The following is a 22548-nucleotide window of genomic DNA, read 5'->3' as shown; positions in this document are numbered from 1 at the left end:
TCAAGTCCCACCTTGGGCTCTGTGCTAACAGCTCAGAGCCTGAAGCCTGCTTCAGATTCTGTGTCTCCCTCTCTCTCTGCCCCTCCCCTGCTCATGCTCTGTCTCTCTCCCTCTCTTAAAACTAAACAAACAAACATTTAAAAAAATAAAAAAGAAATATAGCAAGAGAAGTAGAAGGAAAAACTCCAGAGGAACTTGAAAGATGCAATGAACTCTAAAACACTGATAGATAAGATTATGGCTCAGATTAAAGGGGAGGCAAGAATTCAGAGAAGAATTTGTTTCAGAAAAGCACTCGACACAAAGATTGGATGGTGTAAAGCACCTTTTCATCAGCTAGGAATATCATATGGTACTAACAAGGGAAAAACTATGCTAAAGAAAAATTGTTTCCTGATTGGTGTGTTTGGGTTCAGCAAAGAAAATGTATATAAGGAATTGAGACAGTGTATTCACAACTCTCCTCAGTACAGTTTTTGTTTTTTTTTTTTTTTTTGCCAGTGCAATATTATTATTTATTGGGTTCTGTTAGATTTGACTCAAACAGCTGATACACATTTCCCTAAACTAAGCCTAAAAAGCTTCACACAAAAAAACATTGTCAGCACCAAGGATATGTTATCACAGAGGTAGGTGGCAAGAGATTTTTGCCCCCTAAGGCTGGTATTTGGCTTGGTTGAGCACTACCTAGAAGCCAGAGTATAGAAGTGAGTTGAAAAGAGCTATTTATGTATATGTTCAGAATGGGTAGATATTATACCTGTCTGAAGGCAAAGAAGAGAGAATAGGAAATCGCCCTTACACTTAGGCAACTTGCAAGAGAAGTACGAGAGGAGAACCAAACTCACTGGTACAATCTTTGATAGCACAGTGACACCTAGAACACAGTCTAGTGTGTTCTCACACATCCATAGCAGTTCCTCCTCCCTAGGAGGCAGGTGGCCTAGAGTGAGGGCTTGAGCAAGTCTTCTCCCTTAGATGCCTACCATTTTAAGGTAATTTGGGATGAACGTTAACACCTCCTTAGGCCTATCAATCCTAACTGAATTGACTGAGGTTTTATAACATAAACAGTAGTTTGAAACACTAAAAAGCTTACTTTCATATTAAATGGCTTCAGAACTCTGTATGAGGTCGATATTAAGATGTTTTTTATCTTGCTACCAGGGCTTGGAGATAGAAATGTCACAATCGGATTTCTGTTGCGATGGGGATAATAAGACCTCAACTCATAATACTAGCTCAGTGATACTTATTTACTAATACATTTCATCATTGAAGTTGGAAAAGAGCATTATAAAATTACAACTCAGAGATAAGAAATGGTGCCAACTTTTTTAAAGTATTTCATGTTTTGTCATGCTAAAACAGGGCCCTAAGATCAGAGAATTGGGTGAGGATTTGGAGGAGCTTAATATCTTAATCACTTAATTTCTTCTAGTTTCCCCGTGGGTCTAAGTTGGTAGTGTTTCTTCATGTGGGGAGGAGACTAAAATTCTGAAGGTTGTGCTACTGGCTAGTACAAAGAGCCTGTGACCTTGGGCAAGTAACTTAATGAGTCTTCCTGGGCCTCAGCAACCTTCAACCATAAGACTTTACCCAGGCTTTGCTTCAAATAATTTCCACTTCTTGGTTAGAGCTGCTCTTAGGAAAATCAGCATATACATAACTCGCACAGAGAGTAAACTGAACCATGTGCAGAGAGAAGAATCCGAAAGTCATTAATTTTAAAATGACCAACGCTCGCACTCTCAACAATAGCCAAATTATGGAAAGAGCCTAAATGTCCATCAACTGATGAATGGATAAAGAAATTGTGGTTTATATACACAATGGAATACTACGTGGCAATGAGAAAAAATGAAATATGGCCTTTTGTAGCAACATGGATGGAACTGGAGAGTGTGATGCTAAGTGAAATAAGCCATACAGAGAAAGACAGATACCATATGGTTTCACTCTTATGTGGATCCTGAGAAACATAACAGAAACCCATGGGGGAGGGGAAGGAAAAAAAAAAAGAGGTTAGAGTGGGAGAGAGCCAAAGCATTAGAGACTGTTAAAAACTGAGAACAAACTGAGGGTTGATGGGGGGTGGGAGGGAGGGCAGGGTGGGTGATGGGTATTGAGGAGGGCACCTTTTGGGATGAGCACTGGGTGTTGTATGGAAACCAATTTGACAGTAAATTTCATATATTAAAAAATAAAAAAAAATAAAAAAAATAAAAATAAAAAAATAAATAAATAAATAAAATAAAATGACCAACGCTCTCGAAACTAATTTATTTAGTCCTTCTCTCAGTTGCCAGTTGAGCCCTGTCCCCACTCCGGCCTAAGCTGTGGTGGCCCAGGCAGCCCACCCGGGTGTCAATCACTTGACCCAGTGGCGTAGCCAACTGGCTCCCTTCCTTCTCGAAACCCTCACAGAAAGATGTGCCCCAAAACACTCCTGGGAATTGTGAGGAGAAACTGTCAACGTTGGAAGACATTCAGAAACCCTTTGCCACACTGGTAGTCCCTACCCAAGAGCATACGTCACGGCCTCCAGACCCTAGGATCTGGAAAACAGAATAAAATGCCCCAGCGGCTGCACTCACGCACTTTCTGGCATTCCTTTCATCCATAAAGGCTTCCAACCACTTTGACTCCTGGGTGGGTCAACCGTGAACAGGGCATGTTGATGTGGGGCAGCCAGTCCTCCTCAGTACAGTTTTGATTGGTCTCTTAAATTCAGAGTTGCACTGGAGCTTTAGACGAGGTATACCACCTTCATTACCTTGATTGAAAGAGAAAAAAACCTAGAACTAAAAGAACAGAGATGGGAAATAAACCAGGTGAGCTGTATCATTGCTACAGCGTATGACTTTGAGGGCAGGGAGCAGTAACACAGAGCCCAGCAGACTCCTGAAGTGGAGACTGAGCTGAGCATCTCAGGAGACCAGGGCTGCTAGATTTCAGAAGAAAGAATTCCAGAGAGGAGGGATCTGCAAAGGGTGCCCATGAGCATTCATACGTAGTGTTTCTTCATGTGGGGAGGAGACTGAAATTCTGAAGGTTGTGCTACTTCATATTCCTTCATATTCCTTCAATGAAGGAAATGACCTCATCCCTAGTACAGTGTGAATGAACTTCAAAATGATTATGCTGAGTGAAAGAGCCTAGATTTTTAAAAAAGAATAAAATGCATACTGTATGATTCCATTTATTAAAATTTTAGAAAATGCAACTAATCCATAGTGACACAAAGTAGACCAGTGATGGGGGGTAGATCAGTGATGGGGATTTCATGGGGGAGTGTCTGGAGGTGACAGAGAAGGGAAAAGAAGATGACAGAGGAGCAAAAGTCAACTTTTACGAGTGATAGATATATTCATTATTTTGATTTAAGAGATGGCTCCACAGATTTTTACATATTCCAAAATTTACTGTATTGCATATGTCTTTTATCAATTGTACTTAAATAAACCTCTTTTTAAAACCTGCACACACAAACAAATACAGATAAAAAAAGAGTAGCTTCCCTTTCAGTTGTTCTGAGAAAATGAAAGGAGGGAATAAGCCCAGGTAACTGCAACTCTTTCCCGACTCACACTGTCTTTACTAAGATTTTTGCTGTTCCAAAGTGTTTTTCAGTTTCAGAGATGTGTTGTTAGGATCTATGTCATAGTCAGATATTGTTCTTGTCAATGAAGATATAACTTTATGCAATTTTGTGTTTCAGGGCTCATGAATCAAGCAAGCAAACATGAAAAATGGATTAAGGCCGATGCCCCAAAAGGCACTATAAATTTTAGAAGTCAAAGCTGGTTTCAGTCCCTGAAACTGCAGGACTAAGAATGGTTTGAATTTTACTTATAATTTTTAACAATGATCAGCAGATCTAAGACTACAAAAATGCAAATACCACAGTTCATATAAATGTTGAAAACAATTTAGAATGAATACTAGTGAATTATCTTGTGGAGACCTTTTCAAAATTTGTACTTAGCTATTGTATTCATTTTTTGTTGCCCTGCAATAAATTACCATAAACGTAACCAACTTAAAATAGCATTTACTTATTAGCTCACAGTTCTGTAGGTCAACAGCTCTGCATAGCTAGGCTCTCTGCTCAAGGTGCACAAAGCTGGACTCAAGTTCTCATCTAGATCCTCTGGGGGAAAAAAAATCTACTTTCAAGCTTATTCATATTGTTGCCAAAATCCATTTCCTTGTGACTATGACTGAGGTCTCTCTTTTCTTGCTGTCCATCGGTAATCACTCTAAGCTTCTAGAGGCCACTTGCATTCCTTCTCATGTGGCCCTCTCCATCTTAAAGCCAGCACTTGCTTCTCGTGCACTGAATATCTGACCTCTTCTGCAACCAGCTGGAGAAACTGCTTTTAAAGGATTTGCTTGATTAGATCAGGCCTTCCCAGAATAATCTTTGTTTTGCTCTGTGATGTAACATAATCATGGGAGTGCTCGCTCATCATATTTACAATTTCCATTTATACTCAAGAAGAGAAGATTATACAAAAGCATAGGTCATGGGCGGCAGTTATCTTGTAAAGAAGCATTTCTTTCACTTTAGCTCTCTTGTAACATGTTAGTATTTCTTATGACATCAATGTAAATGTAAGCTGTCAATAAAATACATCATAAAAATGATGCATTTGCTACTGATTCTTAATTCTTTTTGCATAATCTAAGATACAATGCATTGGGAAGAGGAGAAACATTCAACTGTTTTACAGCCTGCTGTATGAAGATTGATTTTTATTTTTACAATGGTGTAGTGTATAAAGTTATTTTATAAATTCTCTTTCTTTCAAGCCTACCTGTCTACTCCTGGGACATTTAATTTACGTAAGACTGAATAGACCTATCTTTCAGATTATGTCTTTTATGGTTAGGATAAATCAGCTCTTAAACAATGGTTTATAATAAACCTTTTCTTTCTTTCTTTTTTAAGTTTATGTATTTATTTTGAGAGAGACAGCACAAGCAGAGAGGGGCAGAAAGAGAGAGGGATAAAGGGTCCGAAGCAGGTTCCATGCTGACAGTAGTGAGCCCGATGCAGGGCTCAAACTCGCAAACTGCGAGATCATGACCTGAGCCGAAGTCAGACACTTAAACGACTGAGCCACCTAGGTGCGCCTATAATAAACCTTTTAAAATATTATGACTTATAATAGTCTCTTAATATTTGTTTAGAGTCCTGTCTATTTTTAACTTCATATTTATGAAACAAAAAGTGAACTTTGTGGAATATCTCAAAGTCTCCTTTTAGTTCAATCTTCATGAAATCAAAATTTATTAAAGAAATTGGGACAGTACTCATGTTAGTATGTTTGATGTGATGTGTGTGTGTGTGTGTGTGTGTGTTAGATTATTAAGTAGAGGAAACTGTGAGGCAATGAGGCAATTTTTATAATCTTTTTTCACCCTCATGCAATTATATAAATATTTTCATGATTAAAAATAAAGTTTGTGAAATTAGTCAACAACAGCCAGAAAGGTCATGAGCATAACAAGCAGTAAACTGTACTTAAAATTCTTAAAGGAATTGTGCATATTTGAACCACATAGTTAAGTCCAAACAGAAAGGAAAAGCTGCCATATTTTGCTCTCTTGACCACTCACCTATCTATGGCAAATGCCTAAGAGTTGAAGACCTAAGTAATATTTTGGATATTTTGAGTACTTTGCACTGAGTACTTGAAGATTTCACCACCTGTTCCTTCTGCTTCTTGGTCCTCCTTTATAGCCTACTTTTTCTAACACCTGCCCCCTTTTTTTTTCATTTGTGTGGTTATAAAATGTGTCTTTCCAAATGTGTCTCCTGTTTTGTTTAAAAGAAGATCTTACTCAAAAGAGTTTTAGAGCGAGCTTTGACAGTTAAATACCAAACACCCTACTTGGTTTCTAGAGAATATAACAGGGTGTCTTTCTCCTTATTCTGATCTTCCCCATGCAGGTTTTATTCCTTTAAAAAGCAGTTGCCTCTTTTATAGGTCTCTCCAGTTGTGTGCTTGAAATTCTTAGGGAGCAGACACTTAGGGATCAGAAGCAAATTTTTCTGCAGCTGCCAAAAATCTCTAGATTTAAAAATTACCCTCTTAAGTCATCTTAAATCTTTTGGCTCATTTCGGAAAGCTTCCTACTCAGCTGATTCCCTTGCAGTCCACTTCTAGGTGGACTATCCTATTTCAGAAACTCTTTCAAAATCAACCTTAAAAAGGGGGAGAATTATTAAAAACATTTAGGTAATACAAGGTATTATAATCATACTTTGTGCAGCCCATTTTAAACTTTTCAAAATAATTTTCATATTCTTTACCTTAAGTTTTATCCTTGCTTCCGATTTTGGGGGTACAAAGAGACTGTGATTAACTTCATTTAAGAGATAACCAACAGCATTTTCCACAGAACTAGAACAAACAATCCTATAATTTGTATGGAACCACCAAAGACCCTGAATAGCTAAAGCAATCTTGAAAAAGAAAAACAAAACTGGAAGTATCACAATTCCAGATTTCAAATTATATTATGAAGCTGTAATATAATCAAAACAGTATGGTACTGGGACAAAAACAGACACAGATCAGTGGAACAGAATAGAAAGACCTGAAATAAACCCACGATTATATGGTCAATCTTTGACAAAGGAGGCAATGGGAAATGGGAAAAAGAGTGTCTTCAACAAATGGTACTGGGAAAACTGGACAGCTGCATGCAAAAGAATGAAACTGGACCACTTTCTTATACCATACACAAAAATAAATTCATAATAGATTAAGGACCTAAATGTGAGACCTGAAACCATAAAAATCCTAGAAGAGAGCACAGGCAGTAATTTCCTTGACGTTGGCAATAACAGCACCTTTCTAGATATATCTCCTGAGGCAATGGAAACAAAAACAAAAACTATTGGGACCTCATCAAAACAAAAAGCTCTGCACAACAAAGGAAATAACCAACAAAACTAAAAGTCAACCTACTAAATGGGAGAAGGTATTTGTAAATGACATATCCAATAAAGGGTTAGTATCCAAAGTACATAAAGAACTTACACAACTCAACACTGAAAAAACACAAATAATTCAATTAAAAAATGGACAGAAGATATGACCAGACACTTCTCCAAACAAGACATCTAGGTGGCCAACAGGCACATGAAAAGTGCTCCACATCACTCATTATTGGGGAAAAGCAAATCAAAACCACAATGAGATATATTACCTTGTACCTGTCAGAATGGCTAACATCAAAAACACAAGAAACTACAAGCAGTGGTGAGGAAATAGAAAAAAAGGAACTCTCTTGCACTATTAGTGGGAACTCTCTTACAAACTGGTGCAGGCACTGGAAAACAGTGCAGAGGTTCCTCAAAAAATTAGAAATAGAACTACCCTACAATCCAGTAATCGTACTACTGGGTATCTACCCAAAGAATATGAAAACACTAATTCTAAAGGATATATACATCCCTTTGTTTGTTGTAGCATTATTTATAATAGCCAAATTATGGAAGCAACCCAAAGGTCCATTGATAGATGGATGGATAAAGAAGATGTGGTAGGGGAGCCTGGGTGGCACAGTTAAGCGACCGACTTCGGCTCAGATCATGATCTTGCAGTTTGTGAGTTTGAACCCTGTGTCAGGCTCTGTGCTGACAGCTTGAAGCCTGGACCCTGCTTTGGATTCTATCCCTCCCTCTCTCTCTGTCTCTCCCCAGATCGCACCATCTCTCTTTCCCAAAAATAAATGAGCTTTAAAAAGAATTAAAAAAAAAAAAAAAGATGTGGTAGATATATACAATGGAATATTATTCAGCCATAAAAAGAATGAAATCTTGCCATTTGTAACAACATAGATAGATCTAGAGAACATAATGCTAAACAAAATAAGTCAGAGAAAACATGATTTCACTCATATGTAGAATTTAAGAAACAAAATAAATGAACAGAGGAAAAAAGAGATGAACATGAAAACAGACTTTTAACTAGAGAGAACAAACTGATGGTTACCAGAGGGTGAGTGGCTTGGGGGGATGGGTGAAATAGGGGAAGGGAATTAAGAGTATGCTTGTCATGATGAGCACTGACTAATGTAAGGAATTGTTGAATCACTATATTGTACACCCAAAACCAATATAACACTACATTTTCTACACTGGGGGAAAAAAAAAAGGTATGTAATAGAGGAAATAGATTAAAAGACTGATCCAGTATTACCAACACAGCTTGTTCATGGCAGTCAGAACAGAGTTGTGCTTGCTCCTGGACTCTATCGAGTGTCACATAATATCAAATAATGATATACCACCGTGTGATCACTTGAATTCTGTAGTTATTATCTTTTACCAGAGTGGTAAAAATCCATAGATGAAAGCTTATTAACACTAATAAGGAGTGGGCATGTGGTGGCTCGGTTGGTTGGGCAACCGACTCTTGATTTCGGCTCAGGTGAGGATCTCACAGTTGTGAGATGGAGCCCTGCATTGGGCTTTGCACTGAGCATGGAGCCTGCTTAAGAGTCTCTCCTTCCCTCTCCTTCTGTCCCTTCCCCACTTGTGGGCATGCACTCTCTCCCTCTCAAAAAAATTAAAAATTAGTAATAAGGAGGAGGTACACAATTAATAACCCATATCTCCTAGCATAAAATAGGGAGAGCATCTTTTTTGGCATAGCATATTTTAAAATTCCTCTATAGTGCAGATGTGATTAAAAAGAGATCTTTCTGAAACATTGCAGAGACATCCTTTCTATTCACAAATAGTTCATGTTTCTATTTAATTTGTCCCTGACTGTTAAGTCAAATGTTGAGATGGGTCCAGGGTCAAGTGGCATTTAGTTCTTATTGTTAAATGTCTAGAAATAACAAGAAAGCCTGGTTTCCTTTAAAAATGTATGCCCATATTTTTTATAATATATCATCACAGATCCTTAAAGCCATTGCCCTGGCTCAAACTCCTACTCTGACTCCTATGGCTATCTCTGCTTTCTTTTGTAAAGAAAAGCTTTTAAATGGTTGTCAAAAACATCACATCTCTCAGGGTTGTTTTATATGACTGTAACCTTAGATTTGATAATCTCATCAAAACTATCAGTTTGATTAAGGTAAATTTAAGTGGAAAATTTACAGTGTAGCAATACTTCATTTGGCTTTAAAAAAAAACCACAATTAAACCAATTAGAAGAACTAATAATGTATTTAGAAATATTTGTATTTGGAACAAAAATCAGGAGATGATTTGCTGGTTGTTCACACTGTTGAGATCCAGCTAGTGAAAATACTTGCATCAAATGAAGTTACCAAGTTCTAGATTTTTTTGTTCTTCTTGCTTGAGGCTGAAGGTCATACTACTTCCTCTTGACTACTGTGTGTTGACTCTGTCACTGTCCATTCTACATTTTTAGGTGGTGGTATCTCATGTTGTCTTGTAAGGGGCTTGCCTTCATAATCATAGCCAAACCAAAGTGGAGGGTCACCAGGGTTATATTCCTGCTGCTGAACTATAGATGACATTCTCTTTGCTGCCTCCCTGCAATAACAATGATTAGCATTAGCCAGTTGCAGAAGTCATTACTGGTGTAGAATTTTCAAACTAGAGCAAATTTGGAGTTAAAAGAACTGTCACAAGTTGAATGAATTTCACAACTATCTTGCCTTACCGAGAGGGAGGGTATGGGTAATTATGTGAATATTCAGGATCCCAAAGCTTGAGTAGCTCATAGCTCTCTGGTTCAGCCATTTCAGAGATTAACAGATACAGTGAATGGGTAAGGAAACTGCATGGTCATGGAGTAGGAACACTGAGGGCACTCTCTAGTGTTCTTGAGTCCTCTGGCTCTTATTTCCAGTTTCTTTGATGAGGGAGTATCCTAACCAGCCAACCTGCAAAGGTCCACCATGCAGGAGCTCATAACCCAGAGTCCCCAGATCCCTGTTGGATATGTGGGTGAACTTCAGGGAGGTCCATGAATTCCCTGAAAATTCATGCAGTTTTGTGTCTAATATACATTTTTCTGAGGAGAGGGTTTGTGACTCATCAAACTCTCAAAAGGTGTCAGCGACCAAAATGATTAAAAATACCATTTCTGCCTTTCTTAGGAAGAAATAAGGAAGAAAGCAAAGAAGGCATCTAAAGGTTGTTCTGGACCCCAATTTTAAATTGGGTGAGTGTGGGTTTCCACCACCAAGCAATTCTTTTCTTTTCTTTTTTTTTTTTTTTTTTTACATTTATTTGTTTTTGAGAGAGAGAGAGAGAGAGTGAGCATGGGAGGGGCCGAGAGTTGGGGAGACACAGAATCCAAAGCAGGCTCCAGGCTCTGAGCTGTCAGCACAGGGCCCAACCTGGGGCTTGAACTCACAAACCAAGAGATCATGACCTGAGCCAAAGTTGGACGCTTAACCGACTGAGCCACCCAGGCACCCCCACCACCAAGCAATTCTTAGACAGCAGCTGGGTGCCCTACAATGCAACCCAGTTCTGACACTGTCTACCCAGAGATAGCATCAGATTCCACAGGTTCAAGGCTCAGTCTCACTAGACTGCCCTCCACTTTAGATCCCAGTTGCAAGTCCAGGTTGTCATCTGGGCTTCTGACTGACCAGCTATAGATCAGGAGTTCCAACATAACCCTTTCTTGGATTGGATTAATTTGCTAAAGTTGCTCACAGAACTCAGAGAACCATGTTGGTTACTGGATCACTGGTTTATTATAAAAGGGTATAACTCAGGAGTAGCCATATGGAAGAGATATATAGGACATGGTGTGGAGAAAGGGTGAGGAGCTTCCATGTCCTCTCCAGGTGCACACTCCCCAAATCTACACACATTCACTGACCCAGAAACTCTCCAAACCCTTTTAGGATTTTATGGAGACTTCATTATGTAGTCATGCTTGATGAAATCATTGGCCATTGATGACTGATTTAATCTCCATCCTCTCTCCCTCCCCAAGAAATCAGGGGATGGGTCTGAAATTTGCACCCCCATGCTCGTTGTTGGTTCGTTCCCCTAGCAACAAGCTTCCATCCTAAGCTGCTTTCCAAAAGTCACCTCATTAACACAAACCCAGTTGTGGTGGAAAAGAGTTTGTTATCAATAACATGACACCTATTTTCATCTTTATGTCTCTGAACTAATTTCAGGAACTGAGGGTGAGACCAAATATTATGACAAAAGATGTTCCCATTGCCCTTATTACCCAGGAAATTCCAAGGGTTTTGGGAGCTGTGAGCCAGGAACCATGAAGGAAGACCAAATATATATTGGTATCTAAATGACCAAAATATGTTTCTCATAAATCATAATATTACAGCATCAGAAAAATAAATAAATCTAACTTGAAAACATGTCTTTTTGAGGGTAGAACAATGAGACCAGTGCTTTAAAAAAATTGAGTAATTGGCAACTTTTGTAGGATCAGAAATGAGTAATGATAGTTGCCCATGAAGGGGATACTTTTCCCACTATTGCCAAATATTACATTGAGTTATTACTTGCAAGTCTTGAAACATAAAGAAGCTGGTATTACCCATATGCTTTGAGTTAAATTTGTGCTCAGTGGCTATAGGAGTTCAGGCAGGACAATGACATTGGTAAAAGGCTGAGATACCTCAGTTGTTTAAAATGCTGTTTCATTTGAACCAAATTTTAGATGTCTTAAAATAATTATAACGAAACTCAACAGGGAGACAACCAAAGCATTGCTAATTCCATCTCTTACTACATTACTTTTGGTTTCTATATTTGCACTCACATCTCTTACCACATTCCTTTTTGGTTTCTATATTTGCACTCACATAAAACAAAACTAAACAAAAAACAAAATACTAAAAGCAAAAAAAAAAAAAAACAACTAAAAACAAACCACACAAGTTTAAAAGAACAAGTGTGAGTAAAAGCAAGTTATACTAATTTCTGCTTCTGAGCCAACAATCCTATGGACTAAAACTTGGCAAACAAGTGTCTTCTCTTTAGAGAAATACTTATTCTCAAATTTGAAAATGATAACTTTATGATCAAAGATGAAGTTTTGCATTCTGTTGATGTTTTAATTTTTTTTAAGTGTGGTCCTACATTTGAAACTTCTTATATAATCTTTATATAAGTAGGACTTCATTATGCAGTAATAATAGTGTTCTATCTTTAGCTGTCCCCACTTTCTTCTAAAGATTATTCTCCCTTTCCAATTCTGTGGAGTTGAGATTGACATGTCTATGAAGGTGTTTTCCATGAGATTGTTTTCCCTTAAGTACTTACTGTAGCATAATCCCAAATGTTAAGGGAATCTGAAGCATAAATTATTGGCACCATCAGTTTCAAATGTAAAGCAGTACCCTAGGCAACAGAGCTTCACTGTTACTTACCCTTCACCCCATCTCTGCCCATTTAAACTTGATGCATCTTTCAAATCTTCAAACCAATCCAACCTCTTGTAAAGACCCAAACCCAATCTCTTCCTCCTCTGAACTTCTATAAAAAGTTGATCATAGAGGGGAAAATGGGTGATGGGCTTTGAGGAGGGCACTTGTTGGGATGAGCACTGGGTGCTATATGTAAGCCAATTTGACAATAAATTATATTAAAAATAAATAAATAAATAGTTGATCATAGAATTAATTTCTTTCCAATACATAAATTCATGGCATTAATTGTTTATAATTATAAACTTTATTGTTTTCCTTTTGTTAAATAAGGTATTAAGTTATTTAAGGGTGTATTCCATTTCTTTGTATCTTAAAGGACAGCCAAAACAAGACACTTTCAGCAGTTTATCCCAGCAAGGAAGCCCTTTAGGTCTCTTATCTTCTGCAGGTTTGAAGCATTCTTAGGTTGCTATTTCCAACACCCACTTGCCCTCTGCCTGCCAAACTGCATTGTTCTGGACATACATACTGTAGTTAACAGTTGTTGATAATGATTCAATGCTACTGATGATAAGGCAACTACAACTATAGGCAACAATGGTCTTGACCTTTAGGAAAAGGATGAGTTTGGGGAGTAAAAGATTTGTAAGTAATTGACCAAAGTATATGTAACCTTTGGCCTCAGAAGAGCAATAATTTCTGAGAGTTCTAGATAACTGGTAAGAGGATAAATACTCTTAACGCTAAACTTGGTAACATATAAATATTGGGTCATACAGTTCCTTAATCAGCTACAAGCCACAGTGAATTAGATGATAATTAGGGCAAAAATGGGAGTTTGAGAAAATAACAAGAAAGCTGGGGATACTGAATCCTCAGTATAGACAAAAAAAAGTAGGGAATGCATAGGGAAGAGTACTCATTAAATGCAATGTGATGGGACAAGATCAAAATGAGCTGCATATTGAGCACTAGCTATGAGGGAAGTGCCCAATTTTACCTTAAGCTGTTAACTTTAAGGATTTTAAAGAGCAATTTTATTTAAGATAAAAAAAAAAAAAAACCAGCTTATTTGGGTATAGCAGAGGAATTGCAATTCGGGACAAGCACGCTATGGTAAACCATAGCCAAGTCCAAAAAGACAAAGGGAAGGTCAGCTTTTATTAGGTTTCAGGCGGAAATTGGGGAGGGCTGTTTTCAACAAAAGTTTATTGGAAAAGAACAAGAGTTTGAGGTTGTGGCAGTTTCTCATTGGTTACAAGTAGTGGTCAGAGCTTTGTTGCTGGGGCAGGGAGGGATCTTCCTTCCTTTTCTGAAACACGGGAGATAAAGTTCTTATGAAAAATGTCCTCCCTTGTTGAAATACAGTTGACCCTTGAACAACATAAGGGTTAGAAGTGCCGACCCCTTATTTCTTGGCTCCCTGCCACCCTTACCTTAGCTCTTAGTGGTAAGCAACGCTCTTTGTTCTACCTGTAGTCAGCTGCACTGAGACTTAAACATCCAAGGGTCCCCTGATCTTTGGAGGTGATGCTCACAGACCAGAGAGGAACAAAGGATCAGGTCTCAAACCCTCCTTCCCTTCCCTTCTTCCCCTAGTCTCAAATGTCAGGAGGTTAAGGCTTTCTGTGGTCTAGAGTGTTTCTAGGGCCTATCTTAAAGCATGTATGCTTTCACAGCAAGAGTAGTCCTAGGGAAAAACTGAAAATCTGAATTTGACCTGGAACAAATCTGGGATTATTATTAGGATTTGAATGCCAGTATAGACTATTCTGAAAGCCACGTCCTCTCCACTCTTTAGAAAATCCTTAGCGCATTGGATTTTCTGGGTGGTTCAGTCAGTTGAGCATCTGACTTCAGCTCAGGGCATGATCTCACAGCTTGTGAGTTCAAGCCCCTTGTTGGGCTCTGTGCTGACAGCTCGGAGCCTGGAGCCTGCTTCAGATTCTGTGTCTCCCTCTCTCTCCCCACTCCTCCCCTGCTCACACTCTGTCTCTCTCTCTCTCTCAAAAAATAAATAAACATTAAAAAAATTTTTTTACAAAATCTTTAGCCCATGAACTAGCTATCCTCACCACCTTACTTAGACCTTTGGCATCCTCCTATGGACTGACTCCTAAGGCTGAGGACCTGGCCAAGAGAACAGACCAGCATGCTGACTGGCAGCAAATATCTCTGAACTCTTTTTACACATCCTGTGTTACTGTGTGTTTGCACACACGCACTTTTGAAAAGTATCAGGGAACTTGAAAATCTAGAAACTGAATATTCCTGCCAAAAAGAACTCACTCTGTCTCTGTCTCTCTCTTTCTCTCTCTCTCTCTCTCTCTCTTAAAATAGTTTGGTATCTGGTATGGTCAATATATGGGAGCTAGGAAATATTGAAAAGAAAATGTATAGTTAGGAATTACTGTGTACTCTAAATTTCTTAGAGTACATATGGAATCCTTTGACTACCTTCCACTCTGGCTGGACCTAAGTGAGTCCCAGGTCCTTGGACATTGTAGGAGATGATTTGGGAACTGAATCCAGTATGCCGCAGTGGTAGTCATCATTACTCATTTAACCTGGTGAAACAGGTTTCTCTGGATCAATATAGAACATGATTTTCAGGGGCACCTGGATGGCTTAGTCAGTTAAATGTCCAACTTTGGCTCAGGTCATGATCTTGTGGTTTGTGGGCTCGAGTCCCATGTCCAGCTCTGTGCTAACAGCTCAAAGCCTAGAGCCTGCTTTGGATTCTGTGTCTCCTTCTCTCTCTGCCCCTCCCCTGCTTGCACTCTGTCACTTGCTCAAAAATAAACATTAAAGAAATTTTTTTTTAATTTAGGATATGATTTTCAAAATGATATGCCACAAACAGTTGTGAAACATTAGATGTTTAATAATAATAAGTTACTGAAGTTTGTAGGTGATTTTTGGTTTTTATATATTATAGGGGATTCAAGGTTATTCTTATAAAAATATTGCTTGCCCTCACGCACATTTCCTTCTAGTTTCTTGAGTAGGCAAAAAAAGGGGGGAATGTTGGAGACAACACAAAGAATGCTGGTAATCAGCAGCCTCTCTAATTTATGCATCAGTGAGTAGATTGGGTACAATAGGACACATGTCTCCCCTTAGTGATCAAGTCCCTTGAATGTCTGAACTTTAAAAAAAGCTTGAGAATCGCTAAAGGCAAAAGAGCAACATAGTAATGCTTAGGTACAAAGTATAGCTCTGCCTTTTATTTGTTTGACCTTGGGTCTTATTTACACTGTTTAAACCAATTTCCTTATTCATTTTTATAGTAATGGGGTATTTATGAGGATTAGATGAGAGAGTCAACATAAAATAGGATTAACACAATACATGGCAAAAAATAATTATTAAGCAATATATTTTTTCATACTAATACAGCTCCCGATCACAAAGGTCTTTCCCCAAAGATTTTTCCATGAGCTGGGGAAGAGAACTCTGATAAAGGTTTTATTTCCTAGCAACAGAGATCTCTCAGGGTGCCTGTGTAATAATCCATGCTGCCAGCAACTGCTACAGAGGCCTTCGAGAAATCTCTGTTATTGCTGTTTGGGCTCTCCAGGCCACTAAGACTCTACTCATCTCTTTAGAGTTGAAAGTTTTAGACTCCAGACACAAAAATGTCAGAAAGGTCCTTTTATTCTTTGCTAAGTATAGACTTAATGTTTCTTTTACCTCTTTGTGGTTCAAACCCTATCGGGTTGTGGAGACCATTGTTTGGGTCTTGTTCCCTCTCTCCCACTATGCTTTTCTTCCTTTGTATTGCCTTTCTTGTTTTTCCCACAAAGGGCCATACGTTGAAATGTTGGTTGTACACAATTGTTTCAAATATAAACAACTAGATATTCTTTTCATGTTTATGATCATAGTTGCTACTTATTTCTCCTTGAGTTAAAGGAGCCTAGATTGTATCTCAGCATGATGCTCTGGAACCACTTCTTGGGATCCCTTCAGGCTCTGGGGTTAGTAGAATGATAGCATATCTTATGCTGGAAGCTCTCTTGCAAAAGAGCTGTAGCTAATTTTCTCATTGACCAAGAGTTTGCTACTCCCCCAGTTCAGTGGGACAGACGTCTTTGATTTGCAAAGCTTGTGCAATAGTTTTAGATTCCATTGAGTATGGGGTGATTTGTTTCTTCTGATGGCAGTAATTGGATTTTAAGAGCCATATCATACAATATTTTCATGTTCAAATGGAATCAAATGTGTGGAAGTTCAACACTTTGTGATTCAAAGTCATTGAACGTCTTCCCAAGTATGAACAATTTCTTCTATTTCAACTACCAAATGTTCCATTTCACCCAGACAAAATAGCCACTGCAGTTGAGGGAGCCACATTAGCCCTGGTAAGAGCAAACAACTATGCTTTTTCAGAGTGAACATAGATAAGCAAAGGATTAAACAACATCATGAACTTGAGTCTTGAAGGGGCCACATATTTTGTGTAGCATTTCCAATTCCACCAAGGATTTGAGCGGAGAAGGAGGCTGCTTTAAAGTCCTCAGAGCTGACTCCAAACAGCTGCAAGTGTCCAGGCCTTACCACTTCTCTAATCAAAGTTTTCAGGACCAGGTATCTTGGGAGCTCCTTGGCTAAAAAACAGTACCCTGTCCTAGAAGTTGGGAGTCAAGACAAGCACTCTTGGAGCCTTACTAGTCCAAATGCTGGGACTCTCCAAACCATTCTGCTGTGGGGACTGCCCTTCTTTATTGCTAGACAAAGATAGAATCAGAGCATTCTAGGCCTCTTTCCTGCTGGAGCTTAGCAGGGGTGGGGCTATGAGGGAGACTGAAGTAGTTTGGCCTTTTTAGACGATGAGATGGACAGACAAGCCAGTTCCCTTCTAAGCATTAGGACCATCTCTCTGCTTCTTGCTGGTAGGGACAGCCAGTCTTGGTGGTAGAAAATAAAAGATGCCTTCACTGTCCTAGCTTAGGTAAAGGAATTTTTCATAGATCCAACTAATTAATTAGAGTTTCGCATTGAGTTTTAGTGGTTACGCCTAGCTACTAGTAAAATCTTACTTTGCCTTGTTTGGTTTTCTTCACATATTTTTTTTACCTAGTCACCTTGCAAGAGGAGAGTGGGCCCGTCACAGGCAACATTAGGATATTACTAGATATCTTGGGTCTCCTTAACCAAACACCATTATTTATCACACTTTAACATCCATACCATAATTAGGTTCAGAGAGACCTGTGCCAGAAAGTCTCCATTCATTCTTACTTAAAATCCCACTTATTAGAAGTTCAGTGATATTATTTCCCCAAACTAGTGATTATCAAAATGTAATCAAAAGATTAGAAGCCAGACTCCTTTGTGTAATATGTTATTCATTCATTGCCATCTACCCAAAGTTCACTGTTTAATGATATGACAAGGCTGACAGGGACTCCTAGGACCGTATTTCATGATAGCCTCTTTCAATGAAGTTAATCATACCCATATCAGTCATCTCCAGACTTATTAGGGAGGGTTGGGTCTCCACTCCTCTTCAAAAATTTTCAAAGATCTGCTTCTTTATTTCTGACCCCACTTCAGTTGGCTGCCTTCCTCCCTGTGGGCCCACTGGTCCCAGTGGCAGTGCCTATTTTACAAGTAATAATTTTTGTGTCCTTTTTTTTTTTTTTTTCATTTTAATTTAACATACACAGCCTTGGATCAGGAACTATTGTCTTCCTCAGGCTTCCAGTGACCAGATCTCATGGTTCTGCTCATGCCAGGGCTACTTAATTAAGCAAGTTCCTCTGCGAAATATATGTGTTTAGATAATTGATAATATTAATTCTTAGTATTCACTTTTCCAGCCTGCAGAAAAGAACCAGACCTTCAAGATTTGGTCAAGAATTTTCATTTTGAAGACTTTACAGGTAACTTCATCAGGTCAGTTAAAACTACTTGCACATTTTTACTCTCAGTCAATAGGAAAACAACTACACAATGTAGCAAATAACTGCTTTATATTTAAAAACTCATGGGATAGGGCACCTGGGTGGCTCAGTCGGTTAAGCGTCCGACTTCAGCTCAGGTCATGATCTCACCATCGTGAGTTTGGGCCCCGCGTTGGGCTCTGTGCTGACAGCTCGAAGCCTAGAGCCTGTTTCGGATTCTGTGTCTCCCTCTCTCTCTCTGCCCCTCTCCCACTCATGCTCTGTCTCTCTGTCTCTGAAAAAATGAATAAACCTTAAAAACAAAAATTAAAAAAAAAACTCACGGGATAGACACCTGAGAACTTCTACCTGTGTATATTGCTCATTTCCCCAACTTTTATTTCAGTGGAAACATTTTGCAGATTGAGGGAACCAGCACTTGGGCTGTAGCAGTCAAGCCAGAATGCTTTACTCTGACCTCGCTCCTAAGGGAAATCCCTAAATGAGTAACAACCATCAGGCAAATAGCTTTGAGAGATATGTGGCTTAGGGTTAACTGTTAGTAATTTATACTTAATTGTGAACTGGTTTAATCTAATTATTTTTAACCCCTAGGGGAGACTGACTGACTGGAAGTATTTTGAGAGATGAGTAAAGAAAGAATAGTGACAGTTCTATAAGAGCAGAGTTAAGGCTTTGAATACCTGCATGGTCAAGGAAGGAGAAGTCCTTGAAGTAGAAGGGCCAGTGGGAAAGGGATACGAAACTACAAAGACATTTTTAGAAGAGAGCTTCCCCTGGTTCAACTCAAAATGTTGGCTTCAATTAGGCAAAAACTAAAATGAAACTTTGTAACTCTGAGAGCCACTATGTATTACGAATGCCATAGTCATGTATTCTGTTTTCTCAGAAAGTAGTTCTCAAAGCTTTTCATGTTTCAGGTTCATACTTACATGGAAATAAGTCTGCAGTATTGCATCTTAAGAATCCGGAGTTGTTTGCAGCCTATCTGAAGGTCCTCGAGCATTTGGTCAGTAAGCAGGACACAACCAGAAATATCCAAAATGTGCAGGTAATGGCATTTTGCCGATAACATCTCCATCGCTGAGTCAGTAATCTGAACACACAGCCAAAGTGAAGTACTGATTATTCCCATGAACTCCATCCCAGGGAGGAACAGTGAACTAGTCAGTTTGGGCTGCTGTAACAAAATACCACAGACTGGGTAATTTAAACAACAGACATTTGTTTCTCACAGTTATGGAGTCTGAGAAGTCTAAGATGAGATTGCCCACAGATTGAGGGTCTGGTGAGGACCCTCTTCCTGGTTTGCAGATGGTTACTTTCATGCTGTATCTTCACAAGGCAGAGAGACAGCTCTAATTTCTTCCCATTCTTATAAAGACAGTAGTTGCATCATGGTGGCTCCACACTCATGACCTCAGTCTAAGCCTAATTAGTTCCCCAAAGCCTTACTTCCTAATGCTGTCACACTGAGAATGAGGGTTTCAACATATGAATGTAGGGGGCAGGAGGGAGGGAGACAAAAATTGAGTCCATAACAAACAGAATCACAACCCTTCCCAGCTTGTCACATGATGGGCCTATAACACACGTTAGTGATTTAACTATTTCCAGAACACTAAAATTATGTTTCAGGTAGCAGCAATAGACTTTGTGATCTTGCTGTTATAACTTTCATATTAGAGTTCTCTATTTTGGATGGGTAATTTCATCAAAATTTCCTTAGTAATACCCATCACACAATATGAACAATTTATGAAATGCCGCAGTAATGGAATTTGGCTTTAAACTTGAAATCCACTCTAAGGCATCATCAATTTAGAAAACTAAGTTTAATAATATAATATGTTGCAAAGCTATAAAATATATATATTCCCTGAAGTTAAACCACAGACAAGGTCAAATTGCCATGAGAAGGGATCTGGACATCTCTGATGGTTTGTGTGTAGAGTAAAATGGTTCTGGAAGGGGACAAGTAGATGAAACAGATGTTTGTAGGCAGGGGAAGAAAGAGCAGAAGCCACAGACACTGCATGAATCTGACTCTGAGAAATTCTGCTGAGGGTTCCAATATCTTGAGAGTTTGTCCAGATGTTATACAGAGATAATTCAACTCTCATTCTTAGATTATTTTATTTACTCAAGGTCTAGCTTTTGAATTCATAGCTGTACTAAGACTTGCTGTAAAATCAGTGAGATTACTTTCCTCAAAGGAATTTTTTTTCCAACTGGATTTAATTTCTTATTTTAAATGTTTGAACATTCTAAAAAACATGCCATGAGGCTTGGCTCTTGTTCTTAATATAAAGTTGAGGAAATTATGTAGAAAACTCTTCAGTTTGAAATGTACACTTTCCAAGTTTGGAAAATAGATGTTGTCATTGTCTAAGCATGACCTGTTTTCAGAACACGTTCAGGACCAAGGTTTAACATTGTGCCTGATTCTCACAAAAATACCTCCATACATTCCTGCCATACTATCTTGGTCTCTGAGGATCTGATGTCATTGGGGGGGAAAAAAGCCCTCAGAATTATAGGCAAGACAATGAGGTGATAGAAAAGTCCAGGACAGGTAGAGCTCAGAGCACTACGTTTTATTGATTCTGAAGGAGTGAAAAAGGAGCCTGACATTTCCTATAGATCAGAAACTCAAGATGTTTAATGACTGAACAGATGTTGTTGGGACTTATAGGGCTGGGAACTAGAGGTGGAGGTGACTGGGTAAATTCTTAGCTCCCAGTCCTGATCTCAGTCCTACTGAGCAGAGATTCTATTATTCCCATTTTAGCACTGGGAAGGGTGGGGTCACAGTACTGCTTACCAACCTTGGAGGTTGGCTGGTTGCAAGAAAAAGCTGGCCTTCCAGGAGATGGATAAGTGACCATGCAAGATTGACCCATGGGCTTTTGAGAAACTTAGTCTAGGATGATGAGCCAGACACTAATGTGTTTTATAGCTCATCAAAAGCAATGTAGGTGGAAATATAACACTGTATGTCAACTATACTGGAATTTAAAAATTAATTGAATTTAGTTTAAAAAACCAATGTAGGTAGAATATATTAGACTGGACCATAGCTTTATGATTTCTCAATGAGGAGTATTCCTATTGGCCCAAATTATGGTCACCACATCTTCTGAATGAAGATACTTATTTGACTCACAGTGGTAGTAAAGCTAAACCCTTCTCTCTTACATTGAGGTTCTAGAATAATTTACTCCCTTTCCTTTTTTTCACGCTAGATCTTTGATATAGGGTGATTTGTTTTATAATATCTTATTTGTGTAACATCCTCCTTAGTTTCTAGGCTGCAAGACAGTATCCACTGCACAGTGTATAGAAGAAATTCCCTCAGCTTCTCCTTACCAAAAAGCAAAAACAAAACAAACAAACAAAAAATCCTCTGCCCAATTCCTATTCTCACCAGAGTCTTTACTTCTCTTATTCTCCTACTTTCCCCTCTAATTAATAGAGCCACTAAGAGGCCCAGCCCCCATCTGCATCTGCTTTGTGGCCAGGGCAGTTCACAGTGAGCCATGTGTTGCCCATGTGTCCACGTGTCTGTGTGCAATGAAAACAAGAACACTGCAGAGGGTCCATGGTCAGTGTGGCTAAGTATGCTTAGTTCCTTGACCCACTTCTAGAGCCAGATGATGCTGACCAATAAGGCATTTGGTTTCTCTAGGTCTAAACAAGTACATTATTAAACAAGAATTTTGTTGTGAACTTTCTAAATTAATTTTGTCATGATTTACCACATCTTTCCCCCCACTGCCTTCTCCTCCTTACTACAGCACAGTTAACTATGGAGGAATTAGGAGTTTCTAGCATCCTTCAGTTAATCCACTAACCACATAGAAGCTGACTTTTTAGACGAGCTAGAATGCAGGATATCTTGAGATTTCGGGTGGTACTTTACTAAAAAGAAGCCCATCAGTGTGCACAACAGAAGACAACAGGTTGTTAATGGTCATATAGTTTCTGAGGATTTTTTAAAAAGACTTTTTAGTTTTCTTCCCTCTGCATATTTTGTTTCCCCCAAGTTTTTCCTATTAATTTGTTTTGGTCTTTATCTTCCACTTTAGAGGCTTTTCTATTATGTCTGGTAATCCTTGGCCGTCTGCTATTAATTAATAGCAGAAGGGCTACACACTGATTGGAAGGGTTGAGTGCATGATCTGGGCCTTCTCTACCTAAAGCTTCAATGGTTCTATGGATTATTAGTTGGTAAACCTCCAAATGTCAATATTTTTCTGTCTTTCATCTTGTGCTA

The 22548-nt window shown here is 38.8% G+C and overlaps 2 protein-coding genes across 7 annotated transcripts in view; one reads left to right on the top strand and one right to left on the bottom strand.

The window, feature by feature from the left end:
* FAM185A (family with sequence similarity 185 member A) overlaps nt 1-19295 on the top strand; it is a 90355-nt gene extending 71060 nt beyond the window's left edge. The window contains exons 8-9 of one of the 3 annotated variants that reach the window (XM_042916201.1): nt 18189-18264; nt 19193-19295. In XM_042916201.1, the coding sequence (XP_042772135.1) occupies nt 18189-18264; nt 19193-19214 (98 nt within the window). In that variant the 3' untranslated portion in view covers nt 19215-19295. Of the gene's footprint in view, nt 1-3721; nt 4651-18188; nt 18265-19192 lie in introns of those variants that run through there. The other 2 variants (XR_006196569.1, XM_042916193.1) reach the window with 2 other exon arrangements.
* The window catches only part of FBXL13 (F-box and leucine rich repeat protein 13), a 209275-nt gene continuing 195945 nt past the window's right edge, over nt 9219-22548 (bottom strand). For all 4 annotated transcript variants that reach the window (XM_042916087.1, XM_042916105.1, XM_042916095.1 and 1 more), the window contains 2 exons: nt 19205-19368; nt 9219-9529 (listed from right to left, as the gene is read on the bottom strand). In XM_042916087.1, coding sequence (XP_042772021.1) covers nt 9343-9529; nt 19205-19368 — 351 coding nt within the window. In that variant the 3' untranslated portion in view covers nt 9219-9342. The remainder of the gene's footprint in view (nt 9530-19204; nt 19369-22548) is intronic.

The sequence above is a fragment of the Panthera leo genome, chromosome A2, assembly GCF_018350215.1.
Source record: "Panthera leo isolate Ple1 chromosome A2, P.leo_Ple1_pat1.1, whole genome shotgun sequence".
NCBI lineage: Eukaryota > Metazoa > Chordata > Mammalia > Carnivora > Felidae > Panthera > Panthera leo.
This window is presented reverse-complemented; position numbering and strand designations above follow the sequence as displayed.